The sequence below is a fragment of the Mus pahari genome, chromosome 10, assembly GCF_900095145.1.
Source record: "Mus pahari chromosome 10, PAHARI_EIJ_v1.1, whole genome shotgun sequence".
Lineage (NCBI taxonomy): Eukaryota > Metazoa > Chordata > Mammalia > Rodentia > Muridae > Mus > Mus pahari.
The window spans coordinates 95,281,880-95,298,812 of NC_034599.1; the positions used below are offsets into that span (position 1 = coordinate 95,281,880).

The 16,933-nt window shown below is 46.3% G+C and overlaps 1 protein-coding gene across 1 annotated transcript in view; it reads right to left on the reverse strand.

Annotated features, from left to right (window-relative positions):
- Ephb1 (EPH receptor B1) overlaps nt 1-16,933 on the reverse strand; it is a 433,913-nt gene that overhangs the window by 137,112 nt on the left and 279,868 nt on the right. Inside the window, exon 4 of the mRNA XM_021208040.2 lies at nt 9,672-9,827. Within this exon, the coding sequence (XP_021063699.1) occupies nt 9,672-9,827 (156 nt within the window). The remainder of the gene's footprint in view (nt 1-9,671; nt 9,828-16,933) is intronic.

Sequence of the window (16,933 nt, forward strand, 5' to 3'; positions counted from 1 at the left end):
ACACACACACACACACACACACACACACACACACACACACACACACAAAACAAAAACAAAAGACAAAAAATAACAACAACAAAAACAAAAACAAAACACAAAAAAGAAGGCATGAGACATTCAGAAGGTTTCAGCAGAGTGGCAGGGGCTTGTGGATTGCAGGAAATGCTTTGTTGGGGAGCTAGATTAAAATAGTATTTAGCTAATGGAGATAATTATGGAAGAAAAGTTTTCCTTAAGCATGAAATCTACTGAACATAAACATTGGTCCTCAATGATCAACCAAATGTCAACGTAACATCAAAGTGTGGGAGGAGGTCCCAACACAAGGCCTGGGAGGGTTCTCTTTCAATGATGGGTGATGGGGGCTTGCAGTGGAAAAGGCCATCTAGCACCATGTCTGAGCTGTCCCTCAACACAAATATTCCTTTCTCAGGGTTGCCAGCGGAAGAGAGCATTCATGGAGAAGTTTGGGAGGCAGGCCCTATTGCTGCTGTTCCAGATGTTAGCAATCTGCTACCCCGAGTGATCTTACCACAAAACACTAGTGCGTGGTCACCAGGAGCTAGTGCGTGGTCACCAGGAGCTAGTGCATGGTCACCAGGAGCTAGTGCGTGGTCACCAGGAGCTAGTGCGTGGTCACCAGGAGCNTGGTCACCAGGAGCTAGTGCGTGGTCACCAGGAGCTAGTGCGTGGTCACCAGGAGCGTTTGGCTATTGGCTTAGAAGTCCAAACTGTACGGGACGTCAGAAGGGTTAGACCTACTCCGGTCAAGCAACTGTGAAAAGGAATTTCAGATTATCGGAGTGTAAAAGCACATTTACACAGGCGATGCTGACCCTTCTCAAAACAGAGTGACAGTTATAAATAGCCCGAAGCTTTCCACTGCATCCATATGTAAAAGCCATCTACCAAGCTGGTACAGGGTGTGAGCCCAGACCCGGGGTTCAGAAAGTCTCTTGCCCGGGCTCTTGTTGGCGTATGACCTTTGCTTGGATTTTCCTCAAGAAACAAACGAACAAACAAACAGAAAGCAGACTATCTCCTAGTCAAAAACAAAACTGGAGGCTAAGAGATGGTTCAGTGGGTGAAGATTTCGCTGTGCACACTAAAGGAACTGAGTTCAATTCCCCAGCGTGCCTGTAAAATCAGGCACAGCCGTGCACATCTGGAACACCAGTGCTAGTGGAGACCAGTGGATCCCTAGTCAGTCAAATCAAATTGATGAGCACCAGGTACCATGAGAGATAGTATCTCAAAACCTAAGGTGGAAGACACTGATGTTGACCTCTGACCTTCAAGTCAACATGCATACATATGTATGCACAGGTAATTGCATGCACATAAAAGTTGTTAAAGTGAAAACCAAATGACTTTTCAAGTGTACAACACAGATGCAGACTTCGGTGTGACATCAAACCTCTCTCTCTTGCAGTACAGTGAGGCAAATGGAGATTCCTTCACTAAAGCCCTGGTCAGCAAAAAGTGAGCTAATTTGGAAGAGAGTAGCCTCCTCCGAGTTTGCTGACAACCCTATCTTAACAGACAAATGCGTGAGAAAAGACTGACTTTTGGAAATATTTAAAAGCATCTCCAACGCACAGCATCCAAACAGCAAGTGGTTCCCAGCTGATGACACGTCCTGTCCTAGTCTTGATAGTATAGGGACCCTTCCTGCCCTATGGGCTCTAAGAGTCCCTGCAGGCAGTCTCCCTGGGCTGGGAGCCCCAGTAGTGAGGCCCATTCCCCCCCCCCGAACCCTCCATATGTGCTCCCAGCTCTATGGACTCCTGTACCACCAACTTCCCATTCTGTTCTCTGCTGCAGCTCACTCTCATCCCCAGCTAATGCTGTACATCTTGGGACTGCACACGGCTCTGACCATTTTAGTAAAAACTACATGGAAAGACATGCCAGAGCAGGGGTGGTTACTCTGTGGACCAGTGAGACCCGGGACTACCCCAGCATACCTACAAATCACATACTCACATACACTCTCATATAAATCCACTCACACACAGACACTCCTATCTACACACACACAGAGTCATAGGCATACAGGCACACACACAGTACTCATGCACACATTCACATAAACTCTCACACACCATACATGCATAGCCACAGACAAGTACACACAGGTATACTTTCATCAACATACACATATATAGTATAGTACACACTTACATAGGCATATATATATACATATATATATATATATAAAATTATATACAAGTTATACTTTCATGCACACTTATTCATACTCATACACACACACACATACACATATACTTACACAGGCACACTCCTCCATGAGTATACATGGGTATACACAGTCATTTGCACATGCATGGCCATTACACAATCAGGCACACTCACATAAGCCTATCCACATAGTGTGCACACCCACACACAGGTACACATATGCACAGTCACAGGCACATAAAAAGCACACACACAGAAGCACACCTATACTCACACATAGGCAGGCAAAGGTGTATGCAGGCACACTCAGGCATGTACACATGAACACTAGGCCCCTTAAAATATGGAACATAAACCAAGAAAAAAGAATGGGGAGGTGGGTGCTCTTGACCCTTCAAGCGGAAACACAGCAGCAGATTGCCACCACACTCCCTGTGAGCTTCCCCAGCATTGATCTCAGAGCCCTGCCCCACCCCCCACCCCTAGCTCTCCTGGACAGGGTGGCACTGGCTAAGTAAGGCCTGAGTTTTCATCCTGTGGTGTAAGTTCCATCTTAACTAATTGTTGCAATGAGGAAGTGCCATGTCCCAGAAGGCTACATAACCTATGTGATCTCACAGCACTGGAGCCTACTCATAGCCCCTAACTTCTGCCACTCAGCTCCCCTGCCTTTCTACAGGTCAAAGGGAAGCTCAGGGTCAGCTTCCAGGGAGACTTACAGGGTTGGCCGCCCTTGGACCTTCTCTCCCTCATCACCTTGAAGCCCCAGTTCATTCTATTTCTCCATCCAAAGCTGCCAAGGGACACCTCAGTGCGCTTGAAGAAGGAATAAAGGAGACAGGACAAGCTCCAGCTTGCCTCTGTGATCCATCAAAATTTCTCCCGTGTGGGTGACAGAAAGAAGGGTTTTTGCGGTCAGAAATGTAACAAGGTAATTATTTTCACACCAGTCCTTCTGCATGGTTTTTCACAGACAGCAATTTTATAAGGCATAATTATCTATTTTCGTTTGCTTCATAAATTCCTCCTTTTCGATTCCATCCCCCAGTAAACTAGAAATTATTTAAAACGAAGCCGTGCAACCCGATGCTTGGTTTCACTTGGCAGGGCCCCTCCTCCTCTCTTCCTGTCCGCTCCCTCTGGCTGCCCCTGCCACGGTCCCCTTACCACCTCATCTCGACCTTCTCTCATCATTTGGAGGACACAGTGCGTCCCAACTCCCTCCGAACTGAAGGCTGAGTCAGGTGAGGTGGCACACGCCTGCAGTCTCAACAATCGGGAGGCAGCAGCAAGAGGATTGAGAACTGAAGGGCATCCTTAGCTAAATAGGGAGTTCAAGGCCAACGTAGGTAAGATGAGACAGCCCACAGTTACAAAAGAACTGATGTCCTGCTGTGTGACCATCAGAGCTTCTGGCTCCAACAGCCCTTAGTGACATATCTGCGCAGGTCCTCAGTGCTTTACCTATGCCCTTTCCTCCGCACTGCATGCCCAACTATAGGAGGTCAACTGTTCCATTGTCACCAGGAGTTTTCAGGCCATGGTTGACCCTGTGGCTTATGGGCAGCCAATGGGTTCTTCTCAGGACTGAACTGAAACTTGCCACTGCCACCCCCACTCCAAACACATCATTTTTTATTTTTTTATTTTTATTTTTATTTTGTTTGGTTCTTTTCGAGACAGGGTTTCTCTGTATAGCCCTAGCTGTCCTGGAACTCACTCTGTAGACCAGGCTGGCCTCGAACTCAGAAATCCGCCTGCCTCTGCCTCCCAAGTGCTGGGATGAAAGGCGTGCGCCACCACGCCTGGCTCAAACACATCATTTTTACTTTCAGATCTCCAACATCCTCTTTTGCTGGAAACTTCACTATCGTCTACACATTTCACACTTCCCAGGGATACAACCAAAGCAAGTTCTAACATCCATTGAGAGTTTACTAGGAACCAGGCACCGGGCCAAAGATGCTCTGATGTGATTTTGCTTAATCCTCGTAACAACTCGGAGAGCCACAGGACAGAATGGGAGTGTGAGAAGAAACGGGAGGGATGGGGGGGGTGGGTAGTGAGGAAATGAGGTCAAGGACACAGAAAAGGCAGGAGAGGGTCAAGATGCAAATGAAGTGCCTGAGGGCATCTTTGAAACAAGGTGTGCAGAGGCTGAATCTGTTTGCTTCCTCAGAACTCTCTCAAGATTAGGGCAGCTTAGCCACTCCAGGACTCCCAGAGTCCTGACATCTCCAGGCAGTGCACCAGGTGGGAAGCAGGAGAAAGCTGAGATGCTATGAAGATGTACTCAGACTTTGTTCTCTATGGGCTTCTTTTGGTGTGGTAGCTCCAGGCTTCACTCACTCCTGTACCCGGTCCCCTTTGTGATATTCTTCATGATAAGCTAGGAACACTGCCTTTCAGTCTTGTGAACTGCTTGGGGGACCTTAGTCAAATTAAAGCTGGGCCTCGGTTTATATAGTTGGCTATTCGGGAGCACAGGTTCAAACACCTGGGGCTTCTGATTGGTATCCAAAGCTGAGGAGTAGCCTTGTAGGATCAGGCATTTGCTGTAGGTGGATGGGCAGATGGCTTGAGACCACAGATGGATTAAAGACTATGTCGTTGTACCCACTGAGGCAGGATTACTTGTTTGCTGGTGGAGAGAAATGCCCAAACCTTTAGGGGCTCCAGAAACCTTCAGCGTTGCGTGTGGTGTAGAGGCAGAAAAAATCATACGGTTGGTTGTTGTCTCCTAGAGTCATGATGGGGGTGCATAAACTACATTCAAAGCCCAGAATTGGCTCCTCAGCACCTTTCTGGACCCCCTTCCGTGCTGGTGGGACAATAATGTCTGTGATCCCTCCTTAGTCTCCCCTTCTGTCTCAGGCCCCTAATAAAAATGATCCTTCAGAAAACCCCTCATAAATGGTGAAGTGCAGCGTCCGATCACCAGACTTCCTTTGAGGTTTCACTGTCTGAGAGGGAAAGGTGGTCGGCTAAAGCTCACCTTTAACTCTTCCCCCAAGCTCCCACCTCATGCTGTGCATGCTTAAAGTTAGGAGGATGAAGTCACCTGGGAGTGTATGGAAAAGTATTGGGTCAGAGGTCACCAAGGAGCCATAGGCAGGCCCTCAAATGCCAGAGATATCATTATGTAGCCCTGGGCAGAAAAAGATAACAACAGAGAGGAAAAAGGAAGGAAGGAAGGAAGGAAGAAAAGAGGGAGGGAGGGAAGAAGGAAGGAAGGAAGGAAGGAAGGAAGGAAGGAAGGAAGGAAGGAAGGAAGGAAGGAAGGAAGGAAGGAAGGAAGGAAGGAAGGAAGGAAGGAAGGAAGGAAGGAAGGAAGGAAGGAAGGAAGGAAGGAAGGAAGGAAGGAAGGAAGAGGAAATAGGCCAGAAAAATCCATATGAATTTAGACTCTATAGGAATGAACGATTTCTTCGCCTATGTCCTTAAGGTCAATGGATTGCACACTCTCCCTTTAATCCTCCCTAGGATATACCCAGATCCCACTGAATTCATTGATAAACATCGAAGACAGGCTAAACAGGCTAGGCTTCCAGGGCCTCTCAGACATCAAGGTAATTTCTAGCTTTCCTAGTGGATTAAAAGGAAAATACACTCTACTCGCACACATATATAGCAGATGTGCAGCTTGATCTTCATGCAGGTCCCCCAACAACTGGAGCAGGGGCTGTCCCTGAATTTGTTGCGTGCCTGTAGATCCTGTTCCCCTAACTGGGTCACCTTGTTTAGCCTCAGTGAGAGAGGATGAGCCTAATCCTGAAGTGACTGATATATGTGTGTGGGGAGGGGGTTGACACCCATCGAGGCTCCCCCTTCTCACAGGAGAATGGAAGAGGAGAGTGGGGGAGGAATTGAGGGGGGAGGACTGAGAGGAGACAGGGGGGCTGATAGTGAGATGTAAGTGAATAGGTTAATTGCTCAAGCATGTGTGCGTCTGTGTGTGTGTGTGTGTGTGTGTGTGTGTGTGTGTGTGTGTGTGTGTGTGTGTGTGTGCCAAAACACACTCAGTAGGTTAAGCTGGCTGGACACTGTGCCCTGGCTCTGCCTACCTCCAACACTGAGGTTGTGAATGTGTAACACCATATCCAGTTTTATTCTGTGAATTCTAGGATTAGACTAGGTCATCAATGTTTTACCAACCAAGCTCGCATCCCAGGCCTACAGAAACATCTTAACATTACAAAAATATAGCATATACATGATGCCCCAAAAGATTAACAGGATTCATTAGAAATATTTGGTTTTCCCAGGCTCAATGGTGCAGGCCTGTGATCCTGGCTACTAAGAAGGCTGACGCAAGAGCATTGCCACAGGCTTCCTTTGGCAACATAATGAGGCATACATTTAAAAAATAATAATAAAATAAAATAAAAAGACAGATCGGGAGTTTGGTCAGAGATGATAGTTCAGACGTAATATGTTTGTCTACTAAGAAAAAGACCCTAGGCTCCATCTTTAGTGCTGAAAACATATTAATAATCCTTAGTGTAGTAGAGGTGCTGTAACCACGCAAAGGGCATGTTTTGTATTTATAAAGTTTTTATAAATATATTTATAAAATGTTTTATAGAAGGGAGTAGACTGCTGACGTAATGTCACTTGAACACGCTACAAAGGCCAGAAGCTAGACCCGAGGTCCTCCAGCACTGGAGGCCTTGGCTGGCTCTTGGACTCTCCTGTGTGCTCTGTGTTCTGGTTCACAGCACCATGGCGTGACAGATGCTCACTACCCCATACATTTATAAATATAGATCTCCTGCATCTTCAATGTAGGGTGGCCTACAGCTCCTTCCTGACAGGACAGACAAAGCTTTCATTTTACAAGGTGAACCAGCTCTCCCAGCTCCAGGCCTACACCAGCCCCTCAGGCTGGGCTCACACATCCCCACCCCCCACCCCCCACCCCCACACACTTGTCTTGATAGACTGACTTGCTGAACTAGTTAGGAGCCCCAAGGCCACAGTGCAGGGCTGTGCCTTTCCTCAACAGCTCTATAGATTCTCCTTGAATCTGAAAAAATTATTTACTGTGGTGATGTGCTGTGCCTTTTTAAGAGAACAGATGGCACCTCCAATTAGAATGCTTTTAAAGGAAACCCTAATGAGAATATAAAAGCCAACAAATTGACTTTTTCATACAGTACTTCTCTGGCACACAATAAATCAAATATATAATGAGGCTTGGGGAAATAGTAGCTGTATTTATACATGTTTTGCCTAGCATTGTGTTGTACCCATGTCCTGCTCCATGAGTCTCCCCACCAAATGCTTGCCCCTCCTCCCGGATAGGGGACAATGAGCCTAGGAGCTGCTCTTGGTCCTGCCAGCCATAGTCAAGTGAGCTTTGATTTAGCAGTTTCTGGCCTGATCCGTCCCTCTCTAATCTAGAGGCACAAGAAAAGGGTGTGTGTGTAAAGGTGCATGATCCACGGTGGCACACTCCCTTCCCATAAGATTAGGAAGGGACAGTATAGCAGAACCCGATTGGTGAGTAGTCCAGAGCTAGCTGGACCAGAGGTGGAAAGGGAAAGCCTGTATGGTCTAACTTAAAGCTGGTCTTGGGATATGGGGTAGTAGTGGAGTGAGGAGTTTGCATGCTTGGAGACTAATACTGGTAAATAAATGCCAGAAAATAGAAACACATTGGCATTCTGGACCTCTGGCCATTGGACTGACTTCTTCCAGGTAACCTTATCATGAGGCTGGGTGAGTTGACAGTTTGCCCCCTGAAGTGGGAAGCTAAGGGCCTGTGTATGGATGAGTTGATCTGCAGATGGAGCCTGGCCAGAGGGAAGAGCTGTGCACAGAAGTACAAGGGCCAGAGTCTGGATGGATGCTTTTGCCTGTTGCGCAGGCTGGTGTTTGCTCTGGGCACCCAGGTAGTGATTTAGCATCTTTAATGGAATCTAAAGTATATTCAATATTGCTTTTTTGGCTCATGGAAGGCTGCCATCCAAGAGCCCTTAGAAATCATAAGAGGAGACAACACCACAGAAAGACAAGGACTCTGGGCAGCAAGGGAGGAATCATTTCTGTCAATCTCCGCCCACCTGAAGAAGGAAGGCCAGGAAAATCAGTTTAGAAGACAACGAGCTTTTCCTCAGCTCAAATCTATAACCATCGATTCAGCGTGGGACCTTGATCTAGAAGACTCTTACATTTTTCCTCTGCACCCAGCAAAGGTTATATAAGCTACAAGGCCAGGACTGAGAGATGCTTCTACCCAGACCAAATTGTGTGTATGAAATATGCCTCTGTGGCCCTCCTCCTTGGACTGAGAGGGAAGCGGCTATGCGACAGTGCGTGCTCACAGTGCCACACCAGAGCATCTAGTGCAGAAGAAAGTTCCAGTCTGGTTACAGGCTAACCTGCAGTATTGATCCCAGAATGCAATGGGAATACTGAGAGGAGTGCACATCCCTGCTTCAGGGCTTTAACATTTAGAGAAGGAAAAGTTGTATAAAGTGCTGCTCAGGGAGAGCTATGTCATGCCTTCCATTCTTACAGGAAGGAAGACCAAGAGGAAATTACCCTTTCCTTTCCCAGAGAATACAGATGTTCCCCTGCTTTCAGAAGAATGGCTGCTTTTCTTTCCATCTCAGATAATGGAAAAGGGAATATAGCTGACGCATTAACCCTCACACTCTAGAATTTGGGACACTCAGATGGACACTGTAGTCGGGCTTCTGGTCTTGTCATCTGGCAGGAGATCAGATGTTAGACTCTTACAAGGAACACAGGAGATAAATATAGACATTTAGTAGCTAAGGCAATTATAGAATGAATTGGCAGTAAATAAAACTATGAGAACTTCAAGGGAAGCAAACATAGAGGGCAGATGCACTGATGAATGATTTTCAACTGTGGGGACCAGAAGGGAGGGGTATCTTGGAGGAGGGAACTGCAAGAGTTATCAATTACTGCAACGTATGAGTAGATCCTAATTTTGCACACAAACAACTCTTTAGATGGGGCAGTGTTAAAATCTAGTGGACAGAAGTAGCCCTGTGTGTGTGTGTGAGAGGAGGCCTCCCATCTGGAAAGAGGGATATGAAAGAAGACAATCTTAACCAACAGTTTGGTGCTGAGGAGAGAGAGAGAGAGAGAGAGAGAGAGAGAGAGAGAGAGAGAGAAAGCGTGCTTTCAGCACCACGGCAGAGAGAGAGAGAGAGAGAGAGAAAGCGTGCTTTCAGCACCACGGCCAGCGCCCCACTTTGCATTTCCCTGGGAGGGTGTNGAGAGAGAGAGAGAGAGAGAGAGAGAGAGAGAGAGAGAGAGAGAGAGAGAGAGAGAGAGAGAGAGAGAGAAAGCGTGCTTTCAGCACCACGGCCAGCGCCCCACTTTGCATTTCCCTGGGAGGGTGTGATCTGATCTCTCCCCTGGTCCAGGTCCACCATTTGCACAGTCAAAGAACTAGACTGCCCAGCCCACAGCCCTTACTAGACACTTACTAGTACATGCCACTTCTGGAGGATCAAAGTCTGCTCGGTAATAGCCAGTCCGGCACGTGCAGATGGGAGACGCCTCTGAAGGGGAGCGACTGTTGGAGGGGCAGTGGGAGCAGCCTTCAGCTTCCTGGCTGGCCTTGAAGGTCCCCGCAGGACAGGCTACAACACAAAGATCATGTGAGAGTTAATAGAAGAATGGTAACCAGACCCCCTTCCCTGGAAATAGAAAATGAAGGTTGCCACCCTAAAACAAAAGGAGACTGAGTTCCTGCTCACACCAAGATTTATAGAGTGAGCACTTCAGGAGAGAATTCTGATTAATATTTTAGTTCTTCAAACATCTTGACAATGGCCCTTCTCATTTGAACAATGTGAAAAGTGATTTTTTTTTTCCACTCTCAGGCTTGTCAACAGATTTTATTGGTAAGGTGAGTCTAATTGTGTAGCTGGGCCCTTGCTACACAAATGTCCATTCCTTGCTCCTCTCTTAACAATCATGGCCTTTCCCTGAGCCCTTGATGAAGGAATGTAGCCTGCAGTCTCGGATAAAAAGGGGTCTTTGTTGGCAATGACCAGACTTTTGATTCTTAAATGTCATAATGCAACAAACACAAGGAGCACTGAGATGTGCTCATTAGCACTTGCTATGAATGGTGGTGAAAGCACTAAAATTCACAGCAATTCTCTACTGAAAAATTAAAGTGATTTCAAGGTCACTGCCTTGAAAGCACCTTTCTACCTTAATTGCATCTTGATATGCTTTCGAGGGCGGGACAAGAAAAAGATGGGGTTCTACAGGCAGCTTATGTCACCTTTCGTACACACACAATAGGAAAGCCTGGGAAGACCTGGTATAGCCTGGTGCTTACGCGGGGTGCGCTCACTTATGGGTACCTCATCTAACGTCTTGGAGAGCTAGACTCTCAAGAGTCATGTCCTGGAATGTTTGTCTCCATCGTGTCCCAAAAGCTGTGGCCATATCTCATCTACTGAGACCTGAGACATGTGATCTCATCCTTGAAGCCCCCCCAGAACTATAATCCCACCTTCCCTATTTCCCCAAGGGCTGTCCCTACCATGCCATTCCCTGCTTCTTCCTGTTCCCCTAAAACCAGCTCTGATTGATCCTTCCTTGAGATTGGGTAAAACTTGTTGCCCAGTCAACTTGCTTGGACTCCCTACAAACTTCAGTAATCCATTCAACAAATATTCCCGGTGCATCTTTTGAGCCCCCGCCACGTGGGTTACAAGCTGCCGTTGAGGAGTTTTGGATCTACTGTGGCCACACTATTTGTCTTAGTTAGGGTTAGTATTGCTGTGATAAAACACCATGGCCAAAACCAATTTGAGGAGGAAAGAGTTTATTTCCACTCTCACTCTCAGTTCTATATAACAATGTATCATTAAAAGCATGGAGGGCAGGAACTTACACTGGACAAAGACCTGGAGGCAGGAGCTAATGCAGTGATCCTGGAGGGGTGCTACTTCCTGGCTTACTCTACATGGCTTACTCAGTCTGAATTCTTATAGAACCCAGGACCACCAGCTCAAGGGTAGCACCTCCCACTCTAGGCTACACCCCCCCCCTCAATCAATCACTAATTAAGAAAATGCTGATCTGCTTTCTTATAGAACCCAGCCCCACCTTATAGAGACAGTTTCTCAATTGAAACTCCCTTCTCTCTGATGACTCTAGCTTGTGTCAAGTTGACATAAAACTAGCCAGGACACTATTATAGTATGGTGTGATTGTCACCTGAACAGGGCTGTTGTAAAGGCTTCCACTTAGATGAAGCTCATCTTCTCAAATACATGGTTCCCTCCCGAAAAGAGCAGTGGATTCTTTAATAATAGCAGTAGCCAATAGCCACCATCTGTTACCTCGCCTTAAGTGTTTTATGTACATTACTCTGTGGGGTGGCTATTATTATCTCCATTTTGCTAATGAGGAAGTTGGGACATGGAAAGATTAAAAACATTCCCAGGGTCATTTAGTGAGAGAGATGATGGTGATGGTACACATGTAAGCTATTTTCAAAACATTTACCACTTCCCTGCCAAGACAAGAAGAGAGAACCCTCTCTTACACCGAGCTGAGATTCCTCCATCCGCTGCTCGCTTGAGTGAGGAGACAGTCTAAAGTTAACACTGGATGTGTCCTGGATGGGAGCCCATCACAGAGTGGAGGAGGGAAACTCTGTGAAATGGCAAATTCTGGAATAGTGTAACCCAATTGCATTCCATGGAATACAAATTCTTTGAGTTTTCTATGCCCATTATCTACAGAAAATACGGGCCTAAACATAAAGCATAAAGTTCATGGTTTACTGTAGAATATCTCAGAACTTCAAGAAGCACGGTCTTGAATGTCAGTATTCTTTTTCTTCTTTTCCCCAAGCAGGCCTCCGCTGCAGCGCATCCCCTGAGACTCGCATTCCCTGGAACACACTGGGTGCACAGTTGTTTCCCAACTGTTGGGCAAACAATAATTGCCGTTGTAACACACATCAGAAATAGGCCACTCACTGACCCATGTTAACACACTCAAAAGAAAACAAAAGAAAATCTCGGCAGCAAGGAAAAAAAAAAGTTGGAATTTTTTTCAAACAAAAGAGTCAATCAATAAAACTCCAAGCAGAAAGCATCAACTGTCATACATGGAGCAGTCTAAGATCTGGCTCGCTTATCTGCCTTCCTGAGCCCATCCACTCAGGGATCTCTTCCCCTTTTCCTCCCTCTACACGTTGGTCTTCTCTTTAGAGTCTCTAGTATCCCTGCCCTGCTGGGTTCTGCTGCTTCGACGGGCATCAGAAAGCCTTCCTGGAAAGAGGAGGGAACCTGGTGACTGCTCGTGCATTCATATCCAGTCCCTGCCACGCTGTAATTTTCTTAATGTACTGGTCCAAGAAGAACAAAGTGTTTTCACTTTCTTCCCAGCACTTAAAAGCCACCTCGCATTACATTTAATAAGTTAACAGCATAAACAGCCATCCTGGTATCCACAAGTGGAAACTGGGCTTGAAAAAACGCCTGTCTCTGAGATTTCTGATGGAGGAACAGGAGGTCCCTGATCTGGATGACAGGGTCTCCAAGGAGAGGGACTAGAGGCTAAACTATTTCTTATTTATTGTCTGTGTATTCCCTCTCTCTCTCTCTCTCTCTCTCTCTCTCTCTCTCTCTCTCTCTGTGTGTGTGTGTGTGTGTGTGTGTGTGTGTGTGNGCGCGCGCGCGCGCACACGTGTGTTCGTGTGCACATACGTGTGTTTGGATATTAATGTGCACACATGTGCATGCACAGATTGAAGTCAAAACTGAGTATCTTCCTCAATCACTGTCCACCGGTTTTTGAACATAGAGCTCGCCGATTCTGCTAGGCTGGTCAGCCTATGAGCTCAGCAATCCTCCTGCCTCTACATCTGTCCATATCACTGAGGCTACAGGCGTGTACCACTGCACCCTGCTTTTATTTATTTATTTATTTATTTATTTATTTATTTATTTATTTATTTATTTGGCGGGGTCTAGGCATCTGAAGTCGGGTGTTCACGCTTACACAACAAGCACTTTTCTTAGTAAGTTATGTCCCCAGAAACCCACAAGCTGGACGTTAGAGCGAGGTCCAGAAACAGTTGGTGGAAAGAGGTCTGACTCTGTAGTCCCGAAGGAAGTGAGACCTGGACCGTGGCTGCGGCTGAGGCATCCTTGCCCTGACTTCTGCATTCGCTGATTCCCACCAAGATGAGCATCTGTGATTGACTCAGTTTCTGCATTCTATAAAATATCTACCTATCCTGCTCACAGGTCAGCAGTATTTAATAAACCCACATATGTGTCTTGGCATGCACTTCCGAGTACCATAGCAGGATAGCTCCCCTCAACCCAGTTTACACAACCTTTTTGAAAGTCAAGTTTTCTTTGAAATGACTTTACAATTCAAAGTTGGAATAGACATTTGGAGCACCAAAGAAGGCATTAAAGTCTTAGAAACAAATGGAAAAATGTGTTTCTGTTTAGACTGTTTCTGTCTAGATGATTGGAGAACCATTGTATTTATAAGATACATTTCACCTATAATTGTAACATAGTCGCATTCCATGTTTTAATGTTTTAATGAAATCTGTGTCCAGACAGTCTCTAATTTGTAAGGACTGCCTTTCTAAATTCATGTACTGAACTTAGAGACTGTAATGTGTAATCACTCCAGCACAATGTTTTCTCATATAGTTCATGTTTTAAATAACAGTTAAAGTGACAGGCTAGTCTGCAAAACCTTTTAAACTCATCTTGTATCAGATCCCACTCATCAGAAATAGATGCTGACACTGTTGTTCCTTACTAAGAAAATTAAGTAAGAAAAGCATACTTCCCTTGAGAGAAAAAATAGCTTTAATTAGAAGTGATAAGTGAGTATTTGAGTCAATTTTGACAAAGAACATATAGACCTATGGCTCAAAGAAATGAATGTGAAGGGTCCCTTGTGCAAGTGGGAGGACCTAAGCTTGGGACCCCAGGACAGAATCACAGTGCTCCTGTGGTGGGATGGAAGGCAGAGGCAGGAGATTTCCCAGGATCCCACAGGCCAGATAGCCTGCCATATGCAGTGGTAAGAAGCTCTGCTCCTAATGAAGGAGAAGCTGAGGACTAAGGTCTAGGCTACCCCATGGCCCTCTGACTTCCCGGTGAGTACATTGTGTGGCCCTCACATGAACATGTGCGTACATATTCACGTACACCACACACACACACACACACACACACACACACACACACGCACACGCACACGCACACACACACACACACGTACACACAGAGTGATGACTGATTTACAGAAACAATAACAGTTAAATATTGTTAGCCACATGCAAACATTTTTGAGGTAGATAATAGTTCTTTGACTTAATATTTCAAAATCTAGCTTTCTTTCCTTATAGAGGATTACGGTCCAGTCACCACTAGCATGATGTGCATCTCCATTCAGCCACTGTTTGCTGAGATCATACTGGAAGCCAGGGGACTTGCTAGCTAAGAGGAATAGCACTGTGTGTGACAAAAGAGTTACAGGCTTTTGGGGCTCCCTTTCCGATGGGGTGAAGCAGGATAGAGCATTGCTTCTAAAGCAGAACTATGTTGATCAGGGCCCAGTCAGCCAGACACAAGCGTTTTGGAAATCCAGCCTTATAAGATGGGGACCTCATGAAGGACCTTCCTAGGAGGCAAGACTCAGAAAGGGAGGCCTAGTGATGACTCAGTATGATGCTTGCCTGGCACAGGTGATGCTGTTGGCCTGACCCCCAGCCCTGTGTGAGATGAACAGAGGGGTGCCTGTCTATAATCTCAACACTTGGGAGGCCAAGGCAGGAGGACTAGACGTTCAAAGTCATCCTCCGCTCAGAGATAGCCTGGACTACAGGAAACTGTGTTTCCAACAACAACAACACTAAAAGATTCCCTACTAAAAGTAGGGAAGATGACAGAGGTGGGAGACATGGGCAGAAGTCATGGGCAAGGATTATTTGAGCAGGATTATAAGGGTGGGTGGGAAGCCACTCACAATTCCCTGTGTATTCCTGGGATATCACAAGACACCATGATATGAGGCTGCATTTCTGACATAGGAACGGACCACAGTTGTCTTCATTTCTTTAAAAACAGGGAGGTTTCTCTCCTTCATTGAAATTGACCAGGTTCAGACAAAGGCTAAGATGGCAGAACAGAGGTGGGGGGTGGATGTACACTTTACATCCTCGATCCTTCTTCCTGCCTTCAGCAGAGGGAGGGGAGGAGACCTGAGTGCTCCACTCCTAAGCACATACCTACTTCCCATCCTCCAAGCAAAACACACACTTCCCTCCCCTTTAAGCAACACAAGGAGGCTGGCATGTGTCATCTCCAGCAGAAGGTCACCTTGGAATGCTACCCCCCTTCCCCACTTCTCAGCACCTCAAAGCTGTAACAAATTACCTGCTGCTTACAATGCTCTCGAGAACGCCCCTCTCCTCCCGTCCCTGCACGAAGCCTGCCAGTGACACAGAATCCATCACCTACAGTACTATTACTTTATAAAGAAACAGATTAAGTGTCTCATAAACAGTGCAGTGATTGAGATAATGGAAAGCGCCTCTCGTCCCCCGTCTGCAGCATCAGGTTATGAAGCTTCTCCAAGCAGCCAGGAAGAGGAAATTAATAGAAGCAAGAGGGAATAACCACTTTTATGCAATTTCCTCAGGAGATAGTGGACCATCTAATCTTTATTGGAGCCCTTTAACCTGTCACTCACCACTCACCAGAGCCTCTTTAGCTCTCGCAATTTTTCCCCCCCGATATCTAAGGAAGATAAGACGGAAACCTCAAAATATTATTTGATAATTTTTTCCAAAGGTGGAGGGTGCCCCACTGCCTCCATCCCCTCCTTTCTCAATGGAGGACTCGGAAAACATTTCTATGCAGCAGAAACGGAGGAGAGCTTAACTATTCTTGGTACATAGTCCAGGAGGTCAGTGCCACTCTGCAGGAAGAGTCTCTTTGCATTTTAAATGCGGGGGTTTTTTTTTTCTCTCTACCACTGCCTTCTGTCCTTGCACTCTCTTTTTAATAATCTGATTACTTCTCTTGATCTAATTTTTTTTTCCCCAAATGAGTTTGCAAAGGTTCATGCCAATGAATATTCATCTCCTGCTTAAGATCCAGCACCTCTTTCTGGAGGCAGGTCTAACACAGCAGCTGGTTCAGGGAGGTCTGCCTGCCTGGTGGATTGACAATGAAGGAGCTGAGCACAGGAACTCAGGAAGAAAGAGGCTCACAGCACATCAGCCCTAGTCCTCCCCCATTACCTCTGTGGCTTGCTTGCACTGTACATGCATCTCTTTGCAGCTGCTCAGAACTGCAAAGTAGCTGTGGAAGTGAAGGACACATGTGGCTCTGCATGGCCCCTCCCACAAAGATCTTGGAGTTCCCCAGGGTTACACCAAGAAGGCTGACTCCACCCACCCACCACCTATATACCTGTTCATTCACCAGTCAGTCCACTCACTCACACATATATCAAACCACACACTCATCCATAAATAATTCTACCCATCCAATTCATCCACCTATCTATCCCCTTATCCACAATCTAGCCCCCTACTTACCCATCTACTCATCCATCCATCTACCTACCCACCCATCCATCCATCCATCCACCCATCCACCCATCCACCCACCACCTACACTCAAAACATACTCAAACCTACACTCAAAACACTCAAAACATACATCAAACCACA